Source organism: Ascidiella aspersa, chromosome 6 (genome assembly GCF_963924565.1).
Source record: "Ascidiella aspersa chromosome 6, kaAscAspe10.2, whole genome shotgun sequence".
Taxonomy (NCBI): domain Eukaryota; kingdom Metazoa; phylum Chordata; class Ascidiacea; order Phlebobranchia; family Ascidiidae; genus Ascidiella; species Ascidiella aspersa.
Window position 1 is genome coordinate 8,845,158 of NC_139452.1, and position 27,636 is coordinate 8,872,793.

At 39.4% G+C, this 27,636-nt stretch overlaps 1 protein-coding gene across 1 annotated transcript; it reads left to right on the forward strand.

Moving 5' to 3' along the window:
* The first annotated feature begins 119 nt into the window (after nucleotides 1-119).
* On the forward strand, nucleotides 120-21,504 carry LOC146139541 (histone acetyltransferase KAT5-like). The gene is made up of 12 exons (XM_083393076.1): nucleotides 120-199; nucleotides 424-493; nucleotides 594-662; nucleotides 767-906; nucleotides 2,485-2,577; nucleotides 3,342-3,444; nucleotides 3,728-3,861; nucleotides 5,027-5,116; nucleotides 6,884-7,024; nucleotides 8,074-8,167; nucleotides 8,741-8,903; nucleotides 20,454-21,504. Exons 1-12 carry the CDS (start codon nucleotides 182-184, stop codon nucleotides 20,668-20,670), a joined length of 1,332 nt encoding a protein of 443 aa, XP_083249202.1. The 5' UTR covers nucleotides 120-181; the 3' UTR covers nucleotides 20,671-21,504.
* The last annotated feature ends 6,132 nt before the right edge of the window (nucleotides 21,505-27,636 follow it).

The following is a 27,636-nucleotide window of genomic DNA, read 5'->3' on the forward strand; positions in this document are numbered from 1 at the left end:
TATTCCTTTTACATAAAACACATTTCACTTATTCCTAATATATATTTATACCGGAAGATACTAAAACTTTGCATTTTTTAATCACAATATTACATATTTTAACACAACTCTACATGTTTTTAAAGATTTATTTCACACCTTTTAATTATGGTAATATTTTGTCACAATATATTGAACACTGATGGCTGAGCTAGCAAAGGTACGTTTTGTTTTAATTTGAATGATTTAATTTGAAGTTGGCTTGCTCTTGTATTGACTTAAATGAGACTTGACTTTGTCGTTTGATGATTTTAACTGGGACCTTTTTTTCAAAAAGTCATGTCAACAATCACTATTTAAGTTTTAAAAGGATCATTTTTTGTAGTGAAATGTGGTATATTATTATGACCTGGATTTTGCAACATAAACTATTGTTTTTACTAGATGCAACTAAAAGTTATTGAAGGCTGTCGTCTTCCAGTCAAAAGAGACTTAGAAGGGTTGTCGGAGTGGCGTAAGTTTTTCTATTTTTGTTATCATTGTGTTACATAAAAAATATTTATCTTATAAATGGATTGTAATATTTTTTTATTTTTGTGTGTCTTGTCTTTTAGACTTGGCTGAAATTCTAAGTGTCCGTGAATTCAGTGGAGAAGCACACTACTATGTTCACTATGTAGACTGTAAGTAGAAAACTCTGCAAAATCAACTAATGTTTTAACCTTTTATGTATGAATTCTCAACCTTAAATATATTTCAAAACAAATGACAAACACTCTTTTTAAAGTTAACAAACGTCTTGATGAGTGGGTAGCAGAAAGCCGTCTGGATTTCGGCAAAATACAGCAGCCAAAAAAGGAAACAAAATCTGGTCACAGAAGAAACACTGATTCAAGACCAAGCAGCCCAGATAGAGAAATTGTCTTGGTAATTTTTGTTTTTTCATTGACAATGCCTAAAAAGAAAATCCCAATCAAGGCTTCTAAAAAGCCTGTTGCAACCCTCTAGGACAGTTGTTCTGAAACTGGAGTCAAGAGTCTCTTTAGGGATATTGCAAAGTTTCAAGAAAATATATTCCTTGTCTGATAAGTTATGTTAGCTTCAAAACACCCTCTAGCTGAGTTTAAAAAAAAATTAATCATTTGGAACATTTTACTTAGTTTTGTTATTATTGTAGTATGTTTTTTTTTTCAAATTCCCCTATTCTAAATATTGTTGGGGTCTTTCATTATTTAAAGAAAGGAAATGATTTCTCCAGGATTTAAAAATGCACTTCTTTTACTTTAAAGTTGGGAAGAATACCAGCGTTCAGAACACCTGAAACCACTTGGTTAACTGCTAAGAGTCCCACTTTTAATCTGGACAGAAATGATCTATTTTTCCTAACTTACACATACCGTTGCCCAGTTAAATTTATCAAGTATTTGTTCCTGGCACTGCACGTTTTCTCAAATAACTGTCAGTAAGGCTCGCAAAAAAAAGAATCTCAGCCGAGGTCGATCCTGTAATTGTGTTTGGGAGGCATTAAATAACTATGGTCCCATAAAAAATTCTTGTTCACCTATATATGATAGAAATAAAGCACAAATGCATTTAAGGGTAGGGTTTAAAATTTCCCTAATGGGTTTAAGACAATTGGAAAGTTAAACGAGTTTCGCCCACATTTTTTTTACATGAAAAAAAATAAACCAATATTTATAGGTATATTTTTTCCCCAGCATTCTTAAAATAAGTTTTATTGGTGTCTTGCGGTTAAGTCCAGTAAAGTTTTGAAAATAAGTAAATTTGGCAGAAACAATACCAATTAATCCGTCCCTGGTTGTGTATAAAAGTAAAAGTGACATATTTAGTCTTTTTTAAATAAGATCCACACCATGACTTAAGTTTTATTGTGTTCATTTTTTGATTAAATTACGGATGCTTTGTACAATAGACACTATTGTCATTATATGTCCTTTACCCCTTGTTTAAAATTTTACAAATTTTCTATACATGTGACCTAATCAATATGAGGAGCATTTCTGAAGCTTCTGTAAAATTTCCATTTCGAAACACAATAACTTACCATTTTGCTTATTAGGGATGTCCGATAATATAGATTTACAGCTGATACCATATGCCAAGTGATAGTATCGGTACTCATTCTATACTAGGATGGTATAGATACCAATCCAATACCAAATTTATATAAATTTTTACCATGATTTACAATCAAACACAGCGATTCTACCCTGAAAGGTATTTTTTTCTTAAATTGGTAGGTTTTCGACGGAAGTTAAACTTCTTAACGCTAAGGCAACATTTTCTGCTAAAAATCTTACCCTTCAACGTTTCAATTTTTTATCTTGACGTCATTTGGTATCAGACCGAATAATGATACTTTTTGTCCAAAATGTTTGGTATCGGTATCTGAATGAAATGCCAAGTATCGGACATCCCTGGACATAGGTTCTTAAGTTATTTACCAATGTAACTGTGTTTGACCTGATGTTTTGTTTTCTTCAGAATGGAGTTGTGCCTAACGATTGGCAACAAACCAAAAAGACACCCAACAAAGTTCCACGGAAGAGAAAACTCCCCGAGGGTGGAAAAGATGAGGTAAGCTGGAAAATACTTAAATGCCACTTATGACTCGCTTTGTGATTTCTCTAAAAAAATACGGATATATTTTGGTTTGATGTGGGAACGTGTAGGGCAGGCTCATTTGACTGTGTAACTTGTCAATAATATATAATAAACAAAAACTTGGTTTGCTCTTGCATGGATTGACAAATATATCAGTAAGGGATTAGTTTACAAAAAAACCTAATTGATAAGATGTGTAGCAGTGTTCTATCGACTTAAGTCAATGATTTAACTTAAGTCACTGTTTTCAAATGACTTGACTTAAGTCTTTTGGGAAAATTGACTTAAGTCTTTCCGACTAATGACTTGACTTGACTTTAGTCATTGGGTCAAATGACTTTGGTTAATGTAAAGTATTTTCCTCGGGTATTTTTTATCAAACTGAGCTATTTACCTTAATTTTTGCACATAAAATAATTTGCTTGCTATATGTTGCATTTTTCTTTTTTTTAGTTTACAAATTCTTCATAATCTTACGACTTTAACAATTCAAATTGTTTAACATTTCTTTTTCATGACAAGGACGTGACTTGAAATTGACTTGCTCAAATTATGACTTTGACTAGGACTTGACCTGGTATTTAATTCCAAAATACTCGACTTACGAAATACTCGAACTTAAGTTATTTTACAAATGACTTGAATGGAACATTTTCACAACACCGATGTGTAGTCTTCTTACGAACTTATAAATTTATATATTTGTGTGTTGCCGTTGACTATTTCACATTTACCAGGAATCTCAAGAGTCATCTGACGGAGCACCGCGTCAAACTGGAAGCATGACGGCCCACGTTCCTGAAGATAAAGTCAGCCGCATAAAAAACATAAAATGTATAGGTGAGATTTTAGATTTTTCACTAGAAACAATGATCACTACTCGCTAGTATATGTACTTAAGTATTTGAATGAAGTTAGTCGCAGTTTGAAATCTGGTTGATACCAACAAATTTAACTTTTTTTTAATTAGTATTTTTTTTGGAATTATATTCCGTGACAGATTCATCAATGTTAGATATTTTTGTTTTTGTTTTTTCTATATTTAGACTTATAAGCCGACACAATTCTCATAAATTTCTTCCTAATTTTTGAAATTTAATTTATTTGTTTTAAATTTATTTAGAAATTGGCAAGTACCGACTGAAGCCGTGGTATTTTTCGCCCTACCCAATCGAAATCACGAAATACGACGTTATATATCTGTGCGAGTTCTGCCTCAAATACACCAAGAGTGCCACTTGTTTACAGCGGCATTTGGTAAGGACTAACTAAAGCAGTGTTCTCAAACTATGAAAAGTTGGGCCAATGTGTAATTTAGCCGGGTCGCCTGTACTGCATTAGTTCACATGTTTAGATTTATTAAAATAGGCCCAGAGCATTATTTGTTTAAAATTAAAAAAAAAACTGTTGGAGTAAGGCGAAAACATTGCTCATATTTATTAAATTCAAATTTATTGTTTGTGTGGTTCACCTATAAAAAGTTTTAAGTGAATAAAACTGGGTCGCCAAAGATTCACTGTTTATTTCCGCTTCGGCATTGGGTCGCCGCGAAAAAATATTGATAAACACTGAACTAAACCGTTGCACAAATTCGCCAAATTTATTTTAAATTTTTCTTCTCTAGTTGAATTTTGTACGTGCGGTAAACATGGAAAGTTTTCCGTACTTTAATATTTTTCCGGATTATTTTTAAAAGGCGCAAAAAATAGTTCACATTATAGGCATGTCCATTTTTGACTCAGGTAATGTGACCAGTGCTTACGATACATCCAATTTTGAGCCTTGAACGCTAGATGAACTATGCCTTGCGTTAAGTTCTTATACAAACATATGTTTGAAAATTAAACACTGGTAGGCTATAGGGCAGGGGTCGGCAACCTTTTTCATTTAAGGGGCGCCATAAAAGCGGAATACTTTTGGCTGTGTTTCGAATAGAGTCATATACCTTGTTTCAACATCTATAGTTTAGGTTGGAAAATATAGTGATTTAAGTAGGGCTGTTTATTTTGTTTCGATTTGAAAGACATCATTATCGCGAAAATATGCATAGTTTACAAAACTTAGATTACGGAGTGCCATGATACGAAAATAACCTTTCAAACAATGAAATTTCGTCAAACGGACTAAGTAATAGGTGCTAAGACAAATGGGATTCGCGCAAAGCTCTGAAAAAATTGCTACTATAAGTCGTGGCCTAAAAAAGGGGAAAATACAGTTTGAAAAGGGGTTATGGCCGTGTGCAGTTTTGTTAACATCATGCTGGAATGATAGCTTGGCATCACTAAATAGAGCCATATATGGTTTGAAAGCCATAGGTTCCCGACCCCGGCTATAGGGGAAAGCGTAATCAGTCTCATTGACCTCCAAAAAGTGTGCCATGAAACTTGAACCTTCGCTGTGTAAGTTTGTTTTTAACTTTTAGACGAAATGCCAGCTTCGTTATCCACCTGGGAACGAGATTTACCGCAAGTCGAACATTTCCTTTTTTGAAATTGACGGAAGAAAACACAAAGTAAGTTAACTCTATTTTGCAAATGCGCATTCTTCGACAGTTTATGCCGCCTTAACCAGCTGCGATCTATAGAATTAGACATACGGTTTACCATGCAGTAATAAGCCACGAATTGCCAATCCACAGAGAGAACTTTGGCAGTATTTATTTTAAAATTTATTTTAAAATTCGCGTCAAAGCAACATTTGCCTTTCTGACGTTTACAGACAGTTATGTTGAAAACCACGCCACTAAAAAAATATACATTCAATTGTAACTTTTATGTTAAATTAAAAAGTTTGAATTATTACAAATTCTTGTGGTTATGAAGGTATTATATTCAAATACTGAGGTAATTTATTGGGGTAAGGAGACGGTTGGCGTCCGAGACTTTTTTGAAAAGAGCATTTTTATTTTTATGCCGGCACACTTCCGTAAAAAATGGCGCAGCTTAGTCAAAAATAAGCTTTGCGAAAACAGCTATGGGGACAATAATTTACAGCCTTTCGTTATGTCGTGAATGCTTTAAATTCTGCATAAAGAAAAAAAAATTAAAAAAAACTAATAATAAATTTCACCAAGTAGGTACCCTTATTTTTAAGTCTGTGTGCCATAATTGCTTTATGAAAGCCCCTATTTTCTAAATATACAAAGTCAAAGAATAACAAGCACTTAAAAACATTATTACAAAGTGAGATAATTTACAAAAACTTCACTACACTGCCCTTGGCTGCGTTACTTTGCCGAAACGTGTGTGATGCTCAGCCTTAAATCCAGCAAACAAAAGCTCTGTTTTTATTGCTTTTTATTGTTAAATATTTCTTGGGCACTACTTAAAAAATGTAGCAACAACAGTGTTTTTTAGTTTGGTAGTGTTCTTCTTTTATGCTTAAAGCTATCCTCTTTTTATGCTTAAAGCTATCTATGTACTGTATATTAAAAGGTCAATTTTGTTTGGTTATTTTAACTTAATGTCGCAAACTTGGCATATTGCTGTTTATCTATCAGTCTTGTCTGGTTTCAGCCAGGCTTTAAAATTGTCATTATTTAACCAATTCGTGTTAAAAAATTTGGCAACACCCTTAAAGTTTACTATATCCGACTATGACATCAAACGAACTGTAAAGTGCAATAAAATGGTGCAGTCTAGTTCACAAGACTAAGATTGGGTTTTGGCCTTAGGGGCAGTTCTATTCATTATAAATAATTATAACTGACCCTGGCGGTCGTAGCCAGGGATTGCCAGAAATTCCTCCCAAGAGTCCGACTTTTTGAACAGTGAGTTTTCAGTTTGCCGGCTAATTCGCTCGCATTACCTAGCTATATCTTAGACCTGCCTGTTCTCTCTACCTCCCCTCTTCTCCATTTAGCATCTTTGGTTGGCAAGTGGTGACTAAATAGGCCTACACCCTACATATCCATGCAGCACGGAAGCTGTAGGATCTAGACAAAGCCTGCTGCCCGACACTGACAGTAATCAGTATAGTAACTTGTTATTAACCAGCATCGAGCCAACGACGATTACCAAACATGAGAATGCCTTTCACATTAGGTTTAAAACGAGAATTTGTCACATTTAGCTGCCATTTTCAACAATGGTAGGCGGAAAATAACTAAGTATATTACTCAATTCAAAGGTTATAAAAGAACACTAGATTCTCCAAGAAAACCACTAGACCACTAGATTATTTCAAAAACCACTAGATCTAGTGGAAAACCACTAGGAGCGGCAGCCCTGTTGCACACACCCGTCTCTGACACTAAATTAAAAGTTCCGTTTTTACGCAGACCTACGCCCAGCACCTTTGTCTGCTCGCCAAGTGCTTCTTGGACCACAAAACCCTTTATTACGACACAGACCCCTTCCTGTTCTACGTCATGACAGAGTCAGACTCAAAGGGATTCCACCTCGTCGGCTACTTTTCCAAGGTGGGCGCACAACAGCGACACTTTGCGACGATTCTTTAGTGTTATTGGTGCCCACTAGAGAGTGCTGTTGAGTCACTTTTGTGCAGAGGTTTGAATATCAAGGTAGTTGTGCCCGATTTAGTTGGTGCATCTTAAGACAACTTTGTCGAAGAACTGTGTACTGTGCTTTTCGGGCTGTTTTCACCGACCGGTCGTTTGCAAAATGCAATTTATGTCGCACTTTTAATATTCACAAATTCACAATGTTATTTCGTGTGCTCATCAGTGTTGTATGACTTGACTTAAATTCACTTACACCACTGTCCATTAAATGGCTCGCGGCTTGGCCTGAAATTGTTTGGACAAATGAACTGACTTGGCTTAAATCACTTAACAAATTACCTTTATTAGTTTCAAGTGTTTTGTTTCAAAACAGGTTTATTGAAAACAATTAATATCCAAATTTAGGAATATAGAAAGGTGATTTCTATTTCACACCATTAAGTGTTTGGGTGGTAAAAGTGGATTGAAATTTCAAGCTTACCCTTATTTTTTATTAAGATAAGATGAAGTGCAAAGGCAAATCTAGACAAAAATATGATAAAAATTTCGGAGTAAATGCTATACTCATAAATTCCGGAAGAATATACTAACACGTAATAAGAATATCAAAGCCATTTTATTGATGTTTGTATGCAAACTGTTGCTTGGAATGAAATTAGTACTTATTTCATTAGTTCAACATTGATTTTGACCTGTAAATGACTTGCTATGGAAATGACTTGAACTGGGACTTGACTTATCGTTTATTGAAAATGGCCTTACATGGACGTAGTAGGCATATCAATGCCCATATAGAAGTGGTGACTATTTCGAACATCTCTGCAATCACGCGTTTTAAAGCTGTATTTCAGCGAAATTGTTTGTCGAACAAAATTCGCTATAAGATAATTATAATATTGAATCGCTCTCAGCAGTGATCAACAACATCTGGTCCGTAGGGATTTTGTTCGAAACCACAGAAAAAACAAACACTCCCTTAATTATAAGCCGTGTAACATTTCCTCCAGGAAAAGGAGTCAACGGAGGACTACAACGTGGCCTGCATCCTCACGCTGCCTCCGCATCAAAGGAAAGGATTCGGAAAGCTCCTAATCGAATTCAGTAGGTGGCCTTTTTTGGCCAGATTTGGCGGTATACAAAGCAATTGGCTCCATTTTGCTGACAATGACGCGCCGTTTTGTGTTAATTTACTGCATCGTTAGAAATGCTCAAGATATTTTATTTTATTTTTTCCTGAAAAGTGTTTTTGCATTAACTTAGCGTTTGCGTGAGTTCTTGCGTATTTTTTATTTTGTTTTTAAGTTTCAACGTGGATATAAGACATTGGCCACTGAAACGTTATGTATTGCAAAAAACGTATGTTAAGGACATTTGACATACAATTTTAAAACGTTCCCTTAGTTTTGAACCTTATAGTCACTTAATAAAAAATATCATCGATATAAATTTACCGATAGAAAATGATTCATTTTATTTGCAGTTGGGACTCAAATTTAAATATATCGTCAAATAATTTTCTATTCTGTAAGAACTTGTGAAAAGTATAAACTACTAAAAAATAAATTTTTAATTATCGACCAAAATAGAACATCCTAAAATTTTTTTAAACTGTTGTTATATCTAGCAATAAAGTTTTCGCGTTTCTTGCATCGTTTAAACCCCAAACCTGCTTAGGCTACGCCCTGTCGAAGATCGAGGGTAAGGCTGGGACCCCAGAAAAGCCCCTTTCCGACCTGGGGCTTCTCTCCTATCGCTCCTACTGGACCCACACGATCCTGGGAATCGTCATCAACCTGAAACCGGATAACGGCCAGGAAAAACCTCAGATCACTATTAAGTACGTTTTAGGTTCTTATATATCTCGTAAAGTAAAAAACTGAATTTTGTTAGGTTTAATTACCAATTGGTTCCTCTTGTCGCGCTTTTGTTCTGCTGTGGTTAAAAAAATATTAAGCATAATATTAGACTAAACGACATACCAATTAAGTAACTTTTACCACAGCATTACCTAACATTAGGGATGTCCTATGATATCAGATCGGAGCCAATACGCGATGCCAAGTGGTAGTATCGGCACTCGTTCGATACTAGATCGATACCTGGTATCATCAAACGATACTAGAATGATGCCAATCCAAATTAATATGGATATTTTAGACATGATTTGCAACTCATAATGCAGCAATTTTTACCTTTAAAAGTAAATTCATCAAGACTCGAGAAGATGTCGGTATAGTACCGTGAAGTTTTCAAAGTGAAGAGGCAAAAATTTTAAAAAGCATATAGATTTTGACAAGGGTTTATTTTGTCGCGTGTTGCATGTCACAAGACATAACGTGGTGGTCATGAGAAAATGGTGCGACGAATAACGTATTCAGTCTTTTTGTAAAAAATTGCATAAATGTCATGAAATAAGTAACTCGCCTGTTTACTTATAATCCCTTAAAATGAATCTCAATGTTTTAGTGATAAATTATGTTGCACAGTCGATTAAATTTTTCCACATTTCAAAACAGTGGTATTCTTGTAGGTTTGGCGTTTCTTACACCCGACTTTGCTTTTGTAATGCTTTCGACCACAAACTTAAGAGGAATTCGCGCTTTGCTTTGAGTTAGTAATTCTAAATACATGCTCGGCTGAGTTAGCGCGCTTCCTACGTTTTACGTTCGATCTTTTGTTTATGCATTTGCTTGCATCGCCAACACGACTCAAGCAAAGTAGTAGGGACTCCCAACAAGGAAGTATAATTGGTTCTGGCCAATCAGTTCGTGCAAGTTGCACTAAATTTAGCTCACAAATTTACGCGCTGGTACCCTTTGGCGATCTGTAACACTCGCACTGCCATTGTAGGAGCGAACGATTTTCCTAGAAATGGTCGTTTCTCGCTGCTTCTCCGTTTGAAATGCATCCAGCAGTAAACGGCGGATCAGATCGAAAAAGCTTAAACTTCAATCTGATCGTGTTTTCTTGTTTTGAAAGTCAATGAGGCGCGTCCAACCTTGAAGGAATCACTCCGCCGCTGTACCGAGAAATATTCGCGTGTGAAATAATGCCCGATACCTCTTTCTGTATTCGCCCAACATAAGTTGATCAGAGGCTATCAACCATGTATGTAAATTGTAAAATTAGAAACCCCAAGTAAATCTTGCGCGCTGAGCGTGCGGTTCTGTGAATGCCACCAACATCTGCTCGTTGAAGTGTTGTGGTCGAATCTTTCTTGACTTCTTTATTGCGAAGTCGTGCAGAACCTTTCAGGTCAGGTAGCTACACGGGAACTTACCAGCGCCGCACAGGTCAAAATAAAATTCCAGGAAAATAATTAAAAAATACGAAAAAACAGTTTTTTTTTCTTGATTTGAAATCTAATCGTTCAGGTCGACGAGTGGATTGTTAAGCGACACCTTAGGAAATGTGTGACCGGAGATCAGTATTTTTTTTTATTTAAATTAAATGTTTTTAGACGAAAAACCACCGTGTGTTGACTGTTGGCGTGCAATTTGTGTTTAAGCGTTATGCTAAACAATTTCTTTTCCTCTGCGCTGGTAATTCACACAATATTAAGCCACCCCGAAATAAAATACTTTGCAAATCCATGTCGACTTAATTGTAAATTAAATGTTTAAATTCATACCTGTATGGTGGAAATTTAGCGCGGTTAAGCGTCGTTTCCAGATTTTTAACTCTGCTTTCTTTATATCGTTTATCGGTTCAATAATTATATACAACTTCTTTATTCTGCACGGTGTCGCCAGGGAGCTGTATTTTAACCTAATGGCAAAACAAAATGCTTCGAGTTTGTTAACAGCATTTAGGAAGAGATAACCTTATTGACATAAAACGCTAAGGTTTACTGGGGTCTCAACCGTTTTTTGTTTGCTTTTCACTCGTGCTGGCCTTTTTACGAATCCACAAATAAACGCCACAGCGCAATTCAGAGTAATTGTAATAACGGGGGTGAAAATACAGAAACAGCTTTTAAAAATGCTTTGAAAACCGATGCAAAATACAAAAAAGATTTAAGGCGCGACGATCAAGGATTACATTTTAATCATTATCAATCCATACATATTGCTTTAAATTTGTATATTGCGCGTTGGGTGTCATTTCTCTCCCGGGGTCACTTTGCCTTCAGCATGTTTTCGCCACCTGACCCGTCGCAGCCAGTTTGCCCGAACCCCAGGAACAACTAATCTCGCGGTCGCTTAACTACGGAGCCAAAAGAGAAACACCGACGAGGGATTACGGGCTCTTACAACCCCACAGCAACGCTGCTGACTTATTTAGCTGGTTGCTGCCGCTGCTGTTGTTTCAAAGCTTTCCGGCGCGCCCTCGTATACGAGTTCGCTTCGCAAAATTGCATCACTCAAATTGCCCGTCTATTGTTGCGTCACAATCGCCATTATGCCTCCTTGCTGTGTTGCTGTGCAGAGTGGCTTGTGTACACAGCCCACAGCAAGCCTGTGCGCGTATTTTTAGAAGCGCGAGGCTGCGGCCTGCCATCAACAAGGTCACAAATCATTCAACCCTCCACCAACACCAATATATTCGGTGTTTACTGGACACCGAACACACATTTCGCGACTGGAATAGTTTTTTGTCGGCTGTTCAGCTTTCTAATGGCTTAAACACGCGCATATCCGGTCCATATGTTTTCAAGCTTGGACCTATCCACCTCTGTATTGATTCATAAACAATCGAATCACTCTTCAGTGTTGAACTCTTGACACTACTGTATGCAGCTGACCCTGCAATATTTCGCAATGCTGATTGGATGACGGCAATAACAATGCGATAACATTTTGCAAACAATGTCAACAGCAAGCGTCCTTCGGCAAAACAAACTAAGCTGTCTTGCACAAAGACGCGACATAACTAAACAACGTCTAAGTTTTCTGTTTGTCGGTTATGAAACAACTTGTTGTTTGTTTTTGCTCAACCGCTTGCCCAATCAGCCACGTGGTAACACTTGTTTGCCTATTAGCTTAGTGGCGTGCACTATACGGCTTTGTTATTGTTTTGCGTAATAATCGATTGCGACTCGACTTACAATGTTTTCTACATCCCGCGCATTTTGCACTTCTGTCAACATTTCGCGTTTTAAAATTTACCGCCTTTCAAGCCATTTCCAAATGATGACAGGCTTATGTTGCTAAAGTTTGTTTGTCTGTCTTGTCGTTGTGCAATTCTCCCGTATAGTAAGGTTCATGCAGGTCCGGGATGGAATACTACGACTATAATAAGCTATATCACACCATTAGTTTTTAACTTGGGTTTGTTGAAAAGTTTAAAAGAAAAAGAAAAATATACATCGCCCTTGATTTGAGCAGTCCATAAAACAAGAACAATTTACACGAAAAAAATTCAAAATTCACCAAAGCTGCATCCTGTACATGCGTCGCCCGCACAAGGTTTTACCAAATCATAGTTAAGCAGCGTTTTGGAGAAAGGAAAGTAAGGAACAATTTATCAGGCGCGTGTAAATTTAGGCGGATAAACGTCCACCTGAATAAACCATCGCACAGACGTCGAAACACGAAAATCGAGCGATTTCGCGTTTAGTGTCTGCCCTTCGATTAACCTTATCGAAACGCCGTGCAACCGCAGCGGCATTCGACCAGTTTACCATTTTTTCCAGACGCTTTCGTAACAAACCTGGACAGCGCCAATTTCGATTCGATGTGCCTCCCAACGCAGTTTTCGATTGCTGTTTTTAAACCTATATAGGGAGAGTTCAGGCGCGAACTGCTAATTTCGAAAGGGAAGTATGCTTGCGCGGCTTTGATTTGATTGTTTTCTTGCGCGTTTAATAGAGTCATTCCCAGTTTCATTGCGACTCTTTAAAGGTGGTTATCATGTGCAATTTGCAGCCCACATTTTGATCGGCGCGTACTTGTTTATTAGGAAATTAATACCTCTCGACAAATGCACCGGAAGCCATCGTGGCCTAATGCAAAAAAGTCAAACAATCAATGACTTGTATGCAAGCAAAAGGTCAGGCTAGAAAATCTAACTCGCGGTGAGGTTCGAACTCACGACCTCGGCCACGCCAGTTGGACCCACAATCCATATATTTGTATGAGAGTTTTTGGTAAATGTCGACAAATATGTCGTATTTTCATTTCTGTCGACAATTATAGCACAGCAACTAACCGTTTTTTAGGGCTCAGGAACAGGGGCTGTTGGTGGGGCTGGCATATTGCTAACTTCTCCTTTGGTCGGGGCTTACCGATGCCCATTACTTTTTGTAGGCATAAGAGATTAAAGAGTTAAATTTATCTTTCAAGCTTTTTTTCACTAATCATACGAGGAAAATATTTAAAGTAACAGGGTTAAAAGCGGATAAAAAAAATTATTTTGTCTGTATCCGCTCCCCTCTTAACGTATATATGCGTGCAGTGCTGGGGCATATGGTACGATCTGAAAAATGTCAAATAAACTTAGACTTTCGGTTATTATATATACTTGGCGTTTTTTGAGCTTGGACAGGAAAAAAGCACTAACATTTTTTTCGCAAATTCGAAGTTCAGCAGCCTGCGAACGTAGAAACGGGTTTCAAGCTTCTTTCAGCATGTTTTTCGCCCGGCCCGGGTCTGTGGTCGGAAAGAGATACGAGGGTTCAACAGGGGCGGTGCAGCCGGGTGCACTCCACATCCAAGCAGTAAACAAGTTTTTTCCGGCATCGCTTTTGTCTGTTCGCCTTCCCGACCGCTCCAGCCTGCTTTGTTCAACTTCAGCACATCGAACGCTCCCCAAGCGCGAAAATATGTTTTCCGCAGTCGGCGCTTCGGACAATTAGGGGTTTTCCCGCGTCAGGTCGCATGCCAATTGCGCTGAGACTTCGAGAGCGAGCGAATGCGGGTTCGGCATAACTTCACGGTTTCTAGTTTCGCGTAAGATTGTTGCGGGCGCGTTTCCAGTTTCGCGATAGGTGGTCCAGGTACACGTTTTGCGAACGGCGACGTGGCGACATCCTCTCGAAGGGAATACCGAAATCTATATAAAGCTAAGCTTATGAATGGTTCTTCTGCGAAATATTTTCATTGCAATCGTTTCGATTGCCTATTCGCGCAAATTTTAACAAACTAGCTACTTGACACACACATATATAATTTTACATAATACATAATTACATATGGCCAAACAATAATGACTGAAAGCAAGGCGACGAAACGATCCTGCAGGTTTCCTATCTTTTTGCCATTAACGAATTGGTTAATAAAACGTTGGCATCTCTAATTAATCTTTGTCAGAAAAAACAATTATAAAAATTGATATAATGTATGGCAGCAACATTGTACTCAAAGCTACCTTGGCGTTCCATTAAAAAAAAGAATGTGAAATTTTACGACCCTACAGTTTGTAACGTCCTAGTGTTCTTAATCTTAATTTGCGAAGCGGTCAACGCGAGTTCACCCAACCGGGGTTTACTTATTTATAGATTAAAATAATTTTATGCAGCTTATAATAGCTTCATCCTGTTTCCTGTGATGACGTATCACCACTTCCAGTGCTACGTCACGAAGCAACCGTGGCGTATCCGGCGACGTGTCGTTAATCGTATAATATTGGGAAATCCCAAAAATGCGCTTCATTACAGATGAACTGTATTCAACGCATGATACCGCATTATGCATATGTTGCGCTAAGTCCTATTGCGAAACGAAATTCGCAATCCAACTTGCCCCATTCACTTTCCGGAAACGATACCAAGCATCCAATTTGCGCACAAACCGCTGCTTGATGCAAGGGAGTGCTTTCCAACTTTTTCACTTTGCCGCCCACTTTTAATGCAAGATTTTATTTTGCGACCCACAATGAGATATTGGACCAAACGAATGAAAAACAGTAATGAGGAAAAGAAACGATGCATATACACATGCAATTTACTATTAATGCGAAACTTAACCTTGCATATTGGATATTATCAGATAAGCATAAATGTTACGTAATGATAATGCAATAATTTCCCGATCTAATAGAAAACTGTAACATTAAAAATGCTTGACGACCCACCAATGGGTCGCAACCCACTGGTTGGGAAGCACTGATGTAAGTGAATGTAATGTCTTTAGCCAATATAGCACGTTGACTGGCGCGCTTCGAGATGTTTCGCAGCGTCACGCGGTGCTCCCCCTTTTTTCTTGAGCTCGGCAAAACAGTTTGGTCGTCAACACTTTGACGTCACGAGGCACTGGTGTCGGTGTGTTTTGCTCACTGTTATGTGACCCTTTATTATTGCATTCCTGTCGTGTTGTCGCAAAATAACTGGGCTGGGACGATTTTGAAGTGGCCCTTCAGGCTGACCCGTTTCATTTCTGCAGTTTCGATTTTTTATGGGACTTGACCGAATTGCTTTAGGCTTAATTTTAAGCCCGCTTTCGTTTGTGTTTTCACCGCCCGGCCAGTTGTGTATTGCCACTGCGGAACAAAATCGATTTCCCTTCATTTAACCGACTTTGACCGTACATTTTGATACTTTTTAAAGCAGCCGATATTCTTCCATGGTACTTTCATATTAGCAGTGATAAGAAATTAGGAGAAGCACTCGGCTTCATAATTTGGGAAAATTGAAAGAACGATATTTAATAGGGCCATGAAACTGTCTATAGACCGCCGGGCAAAGTGGCGACGCCATCCGGTCCATTGTAGTACGTCGTGGGTCATGGTGTGCGTTGCCCGTGTATACGTGACTTGTGGTAAACCGATTGTGCGATACTCCGCACCTCTGGCCAGTTTCGCTTTGGTGCGAAAATCTGTCTTTCGGTTGTACGCTTACTTTCGACGCTGGCCTGTATTTTCGAAAGCAGCATCACTTTTGTTCAGCGACACATTACTTTCATTTTTCATTTGTGCCCACTGACTCACTCGTCGTGGCCTTATCTGACTTCTGTGCGTTTGCACTACTGTGTTTGGTCGTTCCGGGCGTCAACAAAATCCCAGCGCGCTTATACGCCAGGCCGGTTTTTTTTCTCCCAGTTGTAAATTTGCCATAAATAGAGATGAAAAAACTGCACCACTGACCTTTTAAATGTACAGCACTACACTTGTTAATGTTTGCTATAGAGGCCATTTTTTCGTGCAACTGTTTAAATAGGGCAACCGAAAAAGCCTCTTTAAAGTTATGGGGCTAGTTCATTTAGATTTAGAGGTTCAGTAAAAATGATACTGCCAGGTGCTATTCATTCAAAAAATTTCTCCTATTACATTTTGCTTGGAATAAACAGGTACGAATTGCAATTTATAATCCAGTAATATGAACTATTCAACAATGCACCTTGGTCTTCCGCTGGTTTTAAACTAATAAAAGTCTGGTTTGTGTTAAGAGAGGTCCAACACTGCATTTTTGTAAAAACGATATCCTGTGTTTCGATCCAAAGGCACCGAAACCAGCCTAGTATCGGCCAAGTACCGATACCACGATTTAGCATCCGGTATAGCCTCCGATCCGATATTATCGGACATAACTATTTGCAATAATCGGCGCTACGACAATCAACCCTTAGTTGTCACGTCTCAACAACCGGATGTGAAACTCGCAAGTGAAGAGCCCCGCGTACCCACAAAGTGAGGAACCCCACGTACCCGCACCCGCTGCCCGAAAAGATGCGAAACGTGTTTCCGTCCGGTTTCGCGTTAGCCTATAACTAAGGTCACGCAGTATAGAACAGTGTCACGGCTCCGTGCTTTTACTATAGAAACGCCGCGCACCGCTTTCTTAATTATCGAAAAATTCCGGCGTCGCCTCTAAATCTGGACCAGCGAGGTTATTTATACCATTGCGTTCCAACGCTGAATTTCTATACTACAGCGCGTTGCATAACACGCTCAGATTTTGTGATCCGTGAAGTTCAGTGGACCGCGAGTGCCAAGATCGCAATTAAATTTGTTGTGAATCTTTGTACAAAATTTTTAAATCTGCTCGACTTAAGCTAGGCGTTTTTAAGACGAGTTTTGCTTGAGAATTGCGGTTTTGTGCAAACCGGCCTTGGGCTATATTTGTCATTTTATTTGCCTGAAGCATTTTGCATGCCGCTACAGGAATTTCCATCAAAGTATTAAAAGCAATGGGAGGCAATCGAAATTTGTTTTTTCGTGTCGCTTTTATAGCGCTATGAAAAACCCATGTTAATCGATGACAGCCGAAACCTTGAAAGCGTGTCTCTAAAAAAAGTATTCGGTGCTTTCTAATATTCGAAAGCTAATTCTGGATTTAAAAAGTTTTGCGACCGCACATCGGTAAAACCAAGTGATAAACAAAATTATAGCCGGATTTTCGTAATATGCATTTTAAAACGGCTCCAACCTTAAACACACCCGAAAAACTTCCGTCTTCACATCAAAGAAGCAACCTCGTATGCCGTTCCCCGATCGACCGCCAAGTACCAGCCTAAATATTAAGCGGTATTTTGAAGTGGCAATATGGGCGCGTTATTGGTGGCACCTCAAAAAGCACAGGGCTCGCTCATTATTCACGCCTTGATTTGCGTTAAACGCAAAGGGCTTCTGTTTTGGACAACGCTCTGCTCCCTTTTTTGCGCATTGGCGAGTTATTGTGCTTATGTGGGAAGCAAACGGCGCCTTACAATGTTGTACCAAACAACATGTGGTGCAAAAGAGAGTCGTTTGCTTTTAAAGCGTCTATTTGAAAAAACTTTGGTCTAAAACTACTAAAAAAAATTTTGAAAACTTGTACCTGGTTAAAAAGAGAGCCGTTTTGCTTTACTGCGCATTTTGAAAGGACTATAGGCCAAAAACTATTAAAAAAGATTAAAAATGAGTCCCCGGAGCAAGTGGCAATTTTAACCTTTTAGATAAAAAAAAACATTATTACAAAGCGGTCTGTGGCTTTTTGGCCAATCGATGTGGCCTTTTGGCTTTAACTTTTCAACCCGGGCTCGAAGCGGGCAAATATAAAAACGACGACGCTCCCGAAAACTTTCCCAGCCACTTTTCTCAGCCAAAGCAACGTCCTCTGAAACCCCCCTAACCACGTTCTGCCCTGGTTAATTGAAACTGTCGCAGGGCGAGCCCTAAACCACCGGTTCCGTTTGGGCGGCCGCTTTTTGCCTCGATGACCTCTTTCGACCGGCAGAATTCCGCGCCTGGGGCGGCCGAGCAGTGTTTAGTGGCCTCGGTCTGATTTGGCGGCCAATTTAAAGTTAGCCGGCACTGTTTTTGTGACTTTAAAACCGGTAGGATAGGATTTACTATTTCGCCAGTTCGCTTTAAACTCGTTACTTGGTTTTAATTCAACAAGCGGCCACTTTCACTGTGTTTTTCCGTGACTTTCAAAGCAGTTTGGAATTGGTCGGGAGATATAGACTTGCGCACACGTACATGACTCGATTTTACAATAATCCTTGTACATATGTTCACTATCCCGCGTGCTACATTAAATATACAGCTGCAGGTAAAACAACATGAACAACGGATCACGGAATGGGGTCTGAAAAAATCGGTCGCTTGGTTTAGTTGATCCAAACTATTTGGCACAATTTAACTTCGGCCGGCACTATTTCGAAACCGGTCCGTATTCTTGGCTTAGGCCGCGTTAACTATATGCAATCCATCCAAATGATCCTAGACAGTGCCAATTATAAGTTGCACTGGCATTGAACCGATAGATAGCAACCGGAAAATGCTGTATTGCAGCAGTTGGCGTACAACAGCTTAACAGCACACAGGATTCAATTAGGCGACCATCAGCCTGTATTTTGTGCTTGTAAAGCGTGCCGCCCCATTGTGGAAGTGGTTCCTAAACCCGACCAAAATGCGCGGCTGTCGTGAACGTTTTGTTCTATAATCTGAGGCGGGGTCCTCCCAAAAAGCGCTTAACGTTTGAAATTGCATGTTGCGTCGTCACCTCGTAAGTTATTATGTTGATCACTGACGCACACTCGTTAACAGTGATTAAAACGCCCAGTATATGGCCAGGCTGCTGTTTTTTGGCCTTGTACAATCGCACCCTCTGGCTATCTACAGAAAATCGTTAAAACAAAGGTTACCTGTTATCTATACCATATTTGATTTATCAAAAAAATGAAAAAGCCGGCACTGTTGACAAATTCTATTTCACTGTTTTTCACCGCACAAACGTGCATTAGTATAGTTAGGAGTATATAAGCCTGTTTTCTTTAAAACGCGATAAAGATCCCAGTAAAGATTGGATAAGTTAGAATGTTTTTTATATTATTTTATGTAGAGAATTGGAAGTCTATAAAACGGTGATTTTTAAACTTTTATAGCTTGCGGCACATTAGGAAACAAAAAACTCGCGAAACACTTTTTACTAAACCCTACAATTATCACAGGAAATAAATACAAAAAATAAAGGGTATAATGTCTGCAAGTCACACAGTTTGAGAAACCGCTAAAGAAAAGACATATTATTTTTTATTTAAAACACTTTTTTGCCAAAAAATGAAACACACGGAAGATGGGGTGCGCAATTCATCGAATATTCTAGAAAAACAGTTCAAGAAAAATTGCGTTTACAGTCCATTTAGTAAACATCGTGGTGTCTTTTCATTTGTTATTGCTGCAAATCAGGTTACGCTCCCTTCCATGCTTGATTGAAAACCGGGCGCCAGAATTTTAAGGACCATTTTCTTTTTATGGATGACTTTGCACGAGGTTGTACCGCATAAACATTACCAAGAAATCATCTTGGAGTTTGCGTTGGACTGTTTTGTTGTGGGTACACGCTTGATTTTGCAAAAATTCATTTTTCTGCAAAAACATTTCATCCGCAGCTGAAAAAATATATAATGTTGTTAGCAAAACGGCAAGACTTTCAACCTATTTTTTTACATTTGGGGCAAAAGCAATTTTATAAAAGCAAAAAAACGAAATGTATAGGGCGTTGGCTGTCAGTCCGTCAATAAATCTGTGTTTTTTGAAAGAATGCTCTGCTTGTTCAAAACTAACTTCGCAAATAAGCTAAACCGAAAATCGTCATTATAGAAAGCATTAATGGCATTTTTTTGGTATGTGTTTTAGGGCCGGAATATATTTCTTAAACTTTTGATGGTTAAAATATCTTGTATTTTTTTAATAAAGTCCCTGAAAGGTCTCCCATTGTTCTCAAACGGACTCTTAATATTAAGCCTATTTCTGTTACAACTGCAGAGAATTAGCAGTTAATATACTTGGATGAAATAGTTGATGAATTTTCTTGGAAATTTCATTCGCCAAAACCAAACCTTAAAAAATCTGCTCACACCTATTTATTAGCAAAGTGTCAATAACTAGGTCATAGCTGTGCAGCTTGCAAATGTACGCAATTTAAACTTTCCCTCTCATACCTTTTAGCAAAGGACTTAGGTTGGCTGTGTAGCCTACATATATCTGCTATATTTAACCCTTCCCCCTTTTCTTCTTGGCACAGCGAGATCTGCGAGAAGACTTGTGTGAAGAAGGAAGACGTGATCTCGACGCTGCAGCACCTCAACCTGATCAACTACCACAAGGGCCAGAACATCATCGTGCTCACCGACGAGGTGGTGGAGGGACACAAGCGAGCCATGGCCAAGCGAAAAATGCGCATCGAACTGCGCTGTCTGCACTGGACGCCAAAGGATTGGAGCAAACGAGGAAAGTGGTGACCGTCGATTGAAAGGTTCCTTTTGACGCCACGGGCCGCCAAGGAAGTCCGCGGCGAAAGACGGGGCTTAACGAAACGGCCCAAACTTTTTGATACAGTTCTTGGTTTTTATGATTTGAATAACCGGGAATCTATGGTTAGAAATCGGTCTACGACCAGAAATTGTTGCGCTATGGAGGTTTCCAAACATCGTTAGCAGGCTGTCACCAGTAAGAGTTATTCATATTGTTTTGCATAACCGATGCGGCCTCTTTTTCCTTTTTAATGGTGTTTTGCATTGTTCTATTGAAACAAAGGACAATTTCTGGACTGATGCCTGTGATTTCCGGTGTTTAAAAGAAAAAAATTCTAATTGTCATTATCGGTTCTTGAACAACGCTGTAGTTTTATTTACGGTTTATCTAACCAGCTGAGAATATATGTGAATACTTTTCAATCGGTAGCTTAGCGTAAAAATACACCGTAACAATTAAAACCTACATTACCTAAAGTAAAATTTTGGAATGTATAGCGATAACGTGGCATTGTGAGGCCAAATGCCGGAAACGAATGTGTAAGGGCGACTATAAGTGGGTAGCACAAGTGTTCAATAGTTAAAACCGCTATACTTCTTGGCATTTTAGCTTATATTTAGCTTTTTTAAGCCTTTTTCGACTAAAACGGCCTTTTCACAGCTATCTATTCGGTTGCTGTAAATATGCTAGACACCGTGTTTTCTTGCTGCCTTGCTCGTTTCAGCATTTTCACCAACGACTGTTTGTGACCTATGGTTTGAGTGATTACACTTTATGCACTATTTTCAAATTTACGTGCGCTAAAATAAAATAATATTTCGTTGTTACACTACTTCATAGTATGGTGGTTGCCTTGTTTTTGCATCCAGGCGTATTTGGCCATTCGACAAGTGGAAATACTTTTTAAATTGTTTACAATTGTCCACCGTTAGATTTTTTTGTCGAAAACGTTTAAGCTGAACGTTAAGGCTTGGCTGCCGGTTAACGAATATTTTGCAGATGCAATGTTTTACAAAACAAACTAATTGGTAAGACAGTAGGTTAACATCAAGTCACTGAACTTGAGTGACCTTGGTTTACTCATTAGGAAAATATTTAAATTAAATTCCAGTCAGACTTATTTTGACAAGTAAGCTGCTTCGCCATTTTTTCGGCTATCAAGGCTACCTCAAAAGCAGTTTGGCAAAGCGGCTTTTGTTGCCTACCTAATTTATCATCATTCCTTCAATTGTCGAGAACCGTCATGACCCCCAGTGGTGTAATTAATTCCCATGCTAAGAACATTGCCTTGCCGGATCGCAGTAAGTCGTTCGAACTGACAAAACACAAAAACGCACTTGGCAGAACGGTTCTTCAAGCAGAGCAATTTTGTTTTCTCGTGCTTGTTTTCATCGGTACTTTTCCTTTGAAACAGAATCAATTTGTGCCAAAGCAACAGACGCATCGGTTTCAAATCGGATTTTGAGCCCAGCGTAAACTCGCATTTGCGCACTTGCGGTCTGGACGTACGCAAGTACAGTAAGTTCGTGTTGGTGAAGACAGATGATTGACAGACTTGCTACAAAGCTGCACGCATTTTAGATGCACACGAATGAATCACAAATATCGGATATCTATACCAAAAGTTTTCCCTGCGTATTATAAACATGATCATTTTTCATCTTTTCGAACTATAACAAAATTATTTGGCTCTTACCGTAACTTACCTTCTCAGATCATTGATATTTATCCCCAAAATGATGCGAATGTATGGTTTGTTTTTTCTTGGTAAACCTCTGGTTGTCTGCACGCCTATATATAGTTTAGTACCCTATTGTCTTTAAAGATTGGCGCTTAAAACCCCATCAGTGTTGTAACGACCTAAGTCAATGACTTGATTTAGTCCCTTATTTCAAATGACTGGACTTTCCGTAAATTGTTTTGGTAAGTTGACTTGGACTTAAGTCATTTAGTCAAACGATTAGGGTTGAAATTAAGAAACTTTTTTTATTTTACATTTAGTTATAAAATGGTGCTAATAATCTAATTGTTGCACCTAAAACCGTTTTCTATTATTTTTAGTTGACTTAGTGCTCCAAATGGGACAAGTTCACCTATTTTAAGGTTTGTCGTTCTATTTTTGATAAGTGATTTGACTAGAACTTGACTTGGGTAACTGATGGCTCAGACTTGACGTGTATTTTTCGAAAATACTTGACTGGGACATAAGTCATTTCAAAATGAATTACTTACAACACTGTAAAACGCAGTAGTGTAAAATCACTGAGGTTGAAGACACTGCTTAAAGCAGAATTAAGTCGATGAACAACTCGCTTCATATCGTTCAACTCTAGCTTGCGTAACTGTTCAGTAACAAAACAGGGGAACTACCCCGACAAACGACCAAACCGTGTCTTGAGTTAGGTGCTGCTCTGTAAATTAGCCAGGCATGATGCAACCTGCAGAACAGTTTCACCAGACCATTAGTCAGACGCCATGTCTTCAGTGTAAATATAAACACCTCGAGGAAACGCGCTTACACCAAACCGTGATACCCTGTGATCTTTACCACAAACGAACCGGATATCCTCCGTATGTTTGCCGTGCAAAGAGTTCTTCTTCAGCGAAGCAGTAAGTATCACATGCGTTACTTACGTGGCAATAACGTATCTCAGCGTCCCACTTCATGAACTCTGGTCATAGCGGCATCCTAACTCGTTTATTATTCAAGTTGTATTTGATTCTTTATGTCAAAATTACAAAATCGGTTAGTTCTCGTCACACAAGCTCACAGAGTTGTCCCCTCCTGCTTTTTAACAGGTGAAATATATTTTGAAAAAGAGCCAGTCGTTGTTTAAGTTTTGTATTCAAACGCGCTTAAAAGGCTTTTCGAATGGAAATGATAGACCTAAACGAAAGTGCCTCTACCATTTCTTCAATGTTATATTGTAATGCTAATGAAAGCCGCGTTATTGTTATGGTAAATGGACGAACATGACTATCGCATTCAAAAGATCAGAAATTTGCCAGAATTTGTTTGCCAAGTGTGCGCAACAGCCTGCAAAAACCTATGTAAACTCAACGTTAACTGACAACTGCTCACGGTTGGCAAATACTGGTGACATTTTGATGAGCAACAGCAAAGTTAAAAGAACAAAGTCCCCTATTCTTTAATAGACCGTTTGTACCTGGCCGGGATGGTAAGAGGGTCGGTTTTTTTATTTTGCAAAAAAACAGCAGTTCAAAAAGCCGAAGCCAAAACGCCCAAGCTTAGAGCAAACACGTCGACCCTTGAGCTATGCCGCAAGAAGACAAAACGCAAGAGAGTATTTGCCGCAAAATAGGGAATTCCCCGCCAAGTCTCCCGGTCGATTAGAGCGACGGAATTCCAGGGTCGTTGGGGTATACTGCTACCAGCCTTCGGGTGCAAAGTGCTCATAAGGCTGTGAAGTTGTTTTGCACTTACCGCTCTTATTTGCCCGGCTCGCCAATCGCACGGCACGCGACACTGAAACGGACGAAAAAATCGCACGTTCGCAGTGGAAACCCAACACCGCGCTATAAGCTCTTCTAATTGTGGACCTGAAATCGCACGCCAGTTCTCCTGTTAGGAAACCAGCTTCAGCGATACAGAAGCGCTTGGACGTGCAGTGGTTTGAGTGCCGGCCGCAAGTTCGCCTACTGAACACGCCTACAGTAGCCCAGCACCGGAACGAGCCCTTATACTGTTTGTGTAACGCGAAACCAAGAGGCGCCGCGCACTTTGCAAAACAATCCTGGTAAGGGTACAAAACAGGTATGGGTACATTATCATCGGAATGTAAGAGAAGCGATAAAATTATTGGAATACATTTCGAAAAGTGATTGGGACATTAATTGCAGTACGGCAAATACCTCGGTTACCTTTTGTTTGTGCCAATACTTTGGCGACGATCAGGTTTAGGTCTTGGCTTGGTTTTAATAGTCACTTGCGCCGTAGCAAGTAAGTAACCATTAAGCTCGAACACTGTAAATGGTAAAGGTCCAATGGCACTTGGTGGAATATTTTCAACCCACGTTTTGAGGGTGGACTCTTATTAGCGGATTGCTGTTTTTCACTTAAATTATATAACCCTTATACATGTCACTATATTATTATCCATACACCGTCACGATTGTTTTTCACTGTATGTTTAATTATAAGTTTGGTAATATTTCTATTTGAATGAGAAAATCTGTTGATGCCATTTATTTATATGGCGAAATGCGTATATATTTAAAGATTTATACCTTGCTGACGGATTAATTATTCTTCGAAGCGGTGCGCTTCTCAAGCTATTAAGTTTAGTAATAGGATTTTTGTTGTCGGACTCAGAATTCGGACTAAACAGAATTATCTATAGTTGTCCAAATCTGCATGTCTGGCGTTTGGATTGTGCACACGGCCCGGTGCAAAACGCAGAACCCTGAACGCGTTGTCCCGGATTCACAGATAAGGTCGACGGCTTCCCGTAAAGGTGCCGACCTTATTGGCCACCTGCTACTACTGGGCGTCCCGATTTCGCTGACGCGGGGAAACGATCACTACTGTCGTGAGCAGCCGCTTCCCCGCCAAGGTCGCGGCGCGTTTCCACGAAAAACATACGCCTGATCTTGCTGTTTTCGAATCGGGGATGTTTCAAAGGCAAGTTTAATAGTCTTTCCCGGCATCCAAGTCAGGAAGCGACCGGCTGCAAAAGCGGGTTGGTACCGAACTGCTTATACCGAACTAATGGTTTACCGCTGGTCTAATCAAGGCTTTGCGCTGGTGCACATGTTGTAGTTTATGCTACACATAACCTCTTTTATATGCACATAAATCTTGAAAGTTTAGCTAAGGCTCCTTCCAATTTCCAACTTTATAATTTTACGTGAAATACAACGATTTGCTGAAGTCAATTTAATTTAGGCAGATCCAAACGCAAACCAAGGGTGCTTTCTATCGACATGTGCTCGCTAAGGTTTTTGTTTGACACGCATGTTAGCATTAAAAACTCAATTCAATTAGATATCCCTTAATGCCCAAGTAATGTTTTTCGCAATTGATCAGTTGGTCGCAACATGCATTTAAAGTTTGGTCCGCATCTGTTCGTCATCTGCAGCCTGGCCGGAAAGCGTCTTCTAGAAGCTGCCCGAGCAACAGGAAAGGCATTGCCTACAGCCCTATGGCCTACACCCTCATTGACAGCATACGGCCGTGGCACACCAATCGGGTAGCGTGCGCTATTATATAATCCTAATATCAATACTGATACCAATCGCTAATTTCAATACTGATACTATAAGTTTCTTATTCCGACTGCGGACCACTTTGTCGCTATACACCAAAGACGGAGAAATGGAACTAAATGGAGATGACAACCTTTTTGCAAACGGTTTGAAAGTGCATTACGCTTTATATGAGTTGTTAAAATTTAGGTTTCATGCTAATTTAAAAAAATGGTAGTTTTGTCGCCAATGCGAGCATTCGTAAAACCTGAAAAAGAACCTATAGTGACTGATTTTGACTGAGACAAGAAAGTCTATACTGTTTTTGCTACCATTCGAAGTCATTGTCGTCATTAACGAGCAATAGGGCGAGGAGATATCTTCTTTTTTTACATATTCACTTTGCATTCGTAAAACCTAATGTGATTTTTACTACCAAATAAGACACGCATTTTCAGACGATCGCGGCTTTGTTAGAGCAGCGGTCCCTTTAAGGTGAAAAGGAAATACGAAAATGATTTTTTTTGGTTGTTCACGGCGGTCTGTGCTGGTTTATACGAGATTGTACCGCGTCAAAGTGCAAAATAAAAATCCCAAGTGCGTAAGCAATTTCCTCGTTAACTATATACAACATTCTCCTAGACCGAAAACCGCCTTGTTTCGGGTAAACCAAAAATTCCGACCTAAACACGAATTGGCCTGCAGCGTTTGACGCGAGCGGCCGTGGCCTTAGCGCTTCCCGGACCGCGCAGCTGTACAAAAAAAAAGGTAGACTAACTCCCCCGCTTTCGCGCCGCAAATTTGCTGCGTCAAATGCACACAAAGCGAAAACAATTCGAGATACGGCGCCGCACCTTGCGTAGGTCATTTGCAAATCGTGACGCCTTTTGGTGTTCTAAGACGGTGTATTTTACCTGTTTTGAGTCACGGAACACGTATACGCATTGAAATAATTTTGGACCGAAACGGTCCCCCAAATTTCTTCAGCGGTTTCCCAAATTTTGGACTTGCAACTTTTTGGTATTTAAATGAAACACTTGCGGTCTCTTAAAACTATACTTAGCGGTCACCCAAACCAAATCTTAAAAAAAACTGTCTGGGCGTGTTTTTGAGCACAAGGTTGGTATTTGGGCTGTATTGCACTTGGGCAGTAACAGGCCTGCGCAATTACAATGGTATTATTAAACTTCTTTTGTCTTGCTATTGCACAAAAAATATTGAGAAATTCCGATGGATCATTTAAACTGGTGATGGATTTTCATAAAAAAACAATTCGATCCACGGCGCCGAACCTCGCGTCGGTAATTGGCGAAACGTGACGTTGGCTTTCGAGGCTTCAAGGACTCGGCCAGTTTCTTTTTCATGCAAGCTATATGCTGCGTAAACCCAAAATGCGGGGAAGTCCCGAACCGTGTATAGCTGCGCACCGTACGGAACACGAACGTGGGGGCGGTTCAATTGAACTGCGCGCGAAGCCGCTGGGCATGTTCGAAGAAACTTGTCGGGACATTGTTTTCGAAAAGAATGAAAATCCGCGCTGAGAGCCGATTGTTGTTCTCCGGACTTTACCTGAACCCAGCAGCTGCCAGCAACCTCCTGCATTGCGCTTTTATTAAACTTGCTTTTTTTGGTTTCGTCCGCATCTGACCTGACTGGGTGCAAACGTTTGCCGTACAATAATCGAGAAACCGGGACTCGCGTTTGTGACGTCACAATCTTGCCATTGTCTTGTTTGACACGTCGCGGTG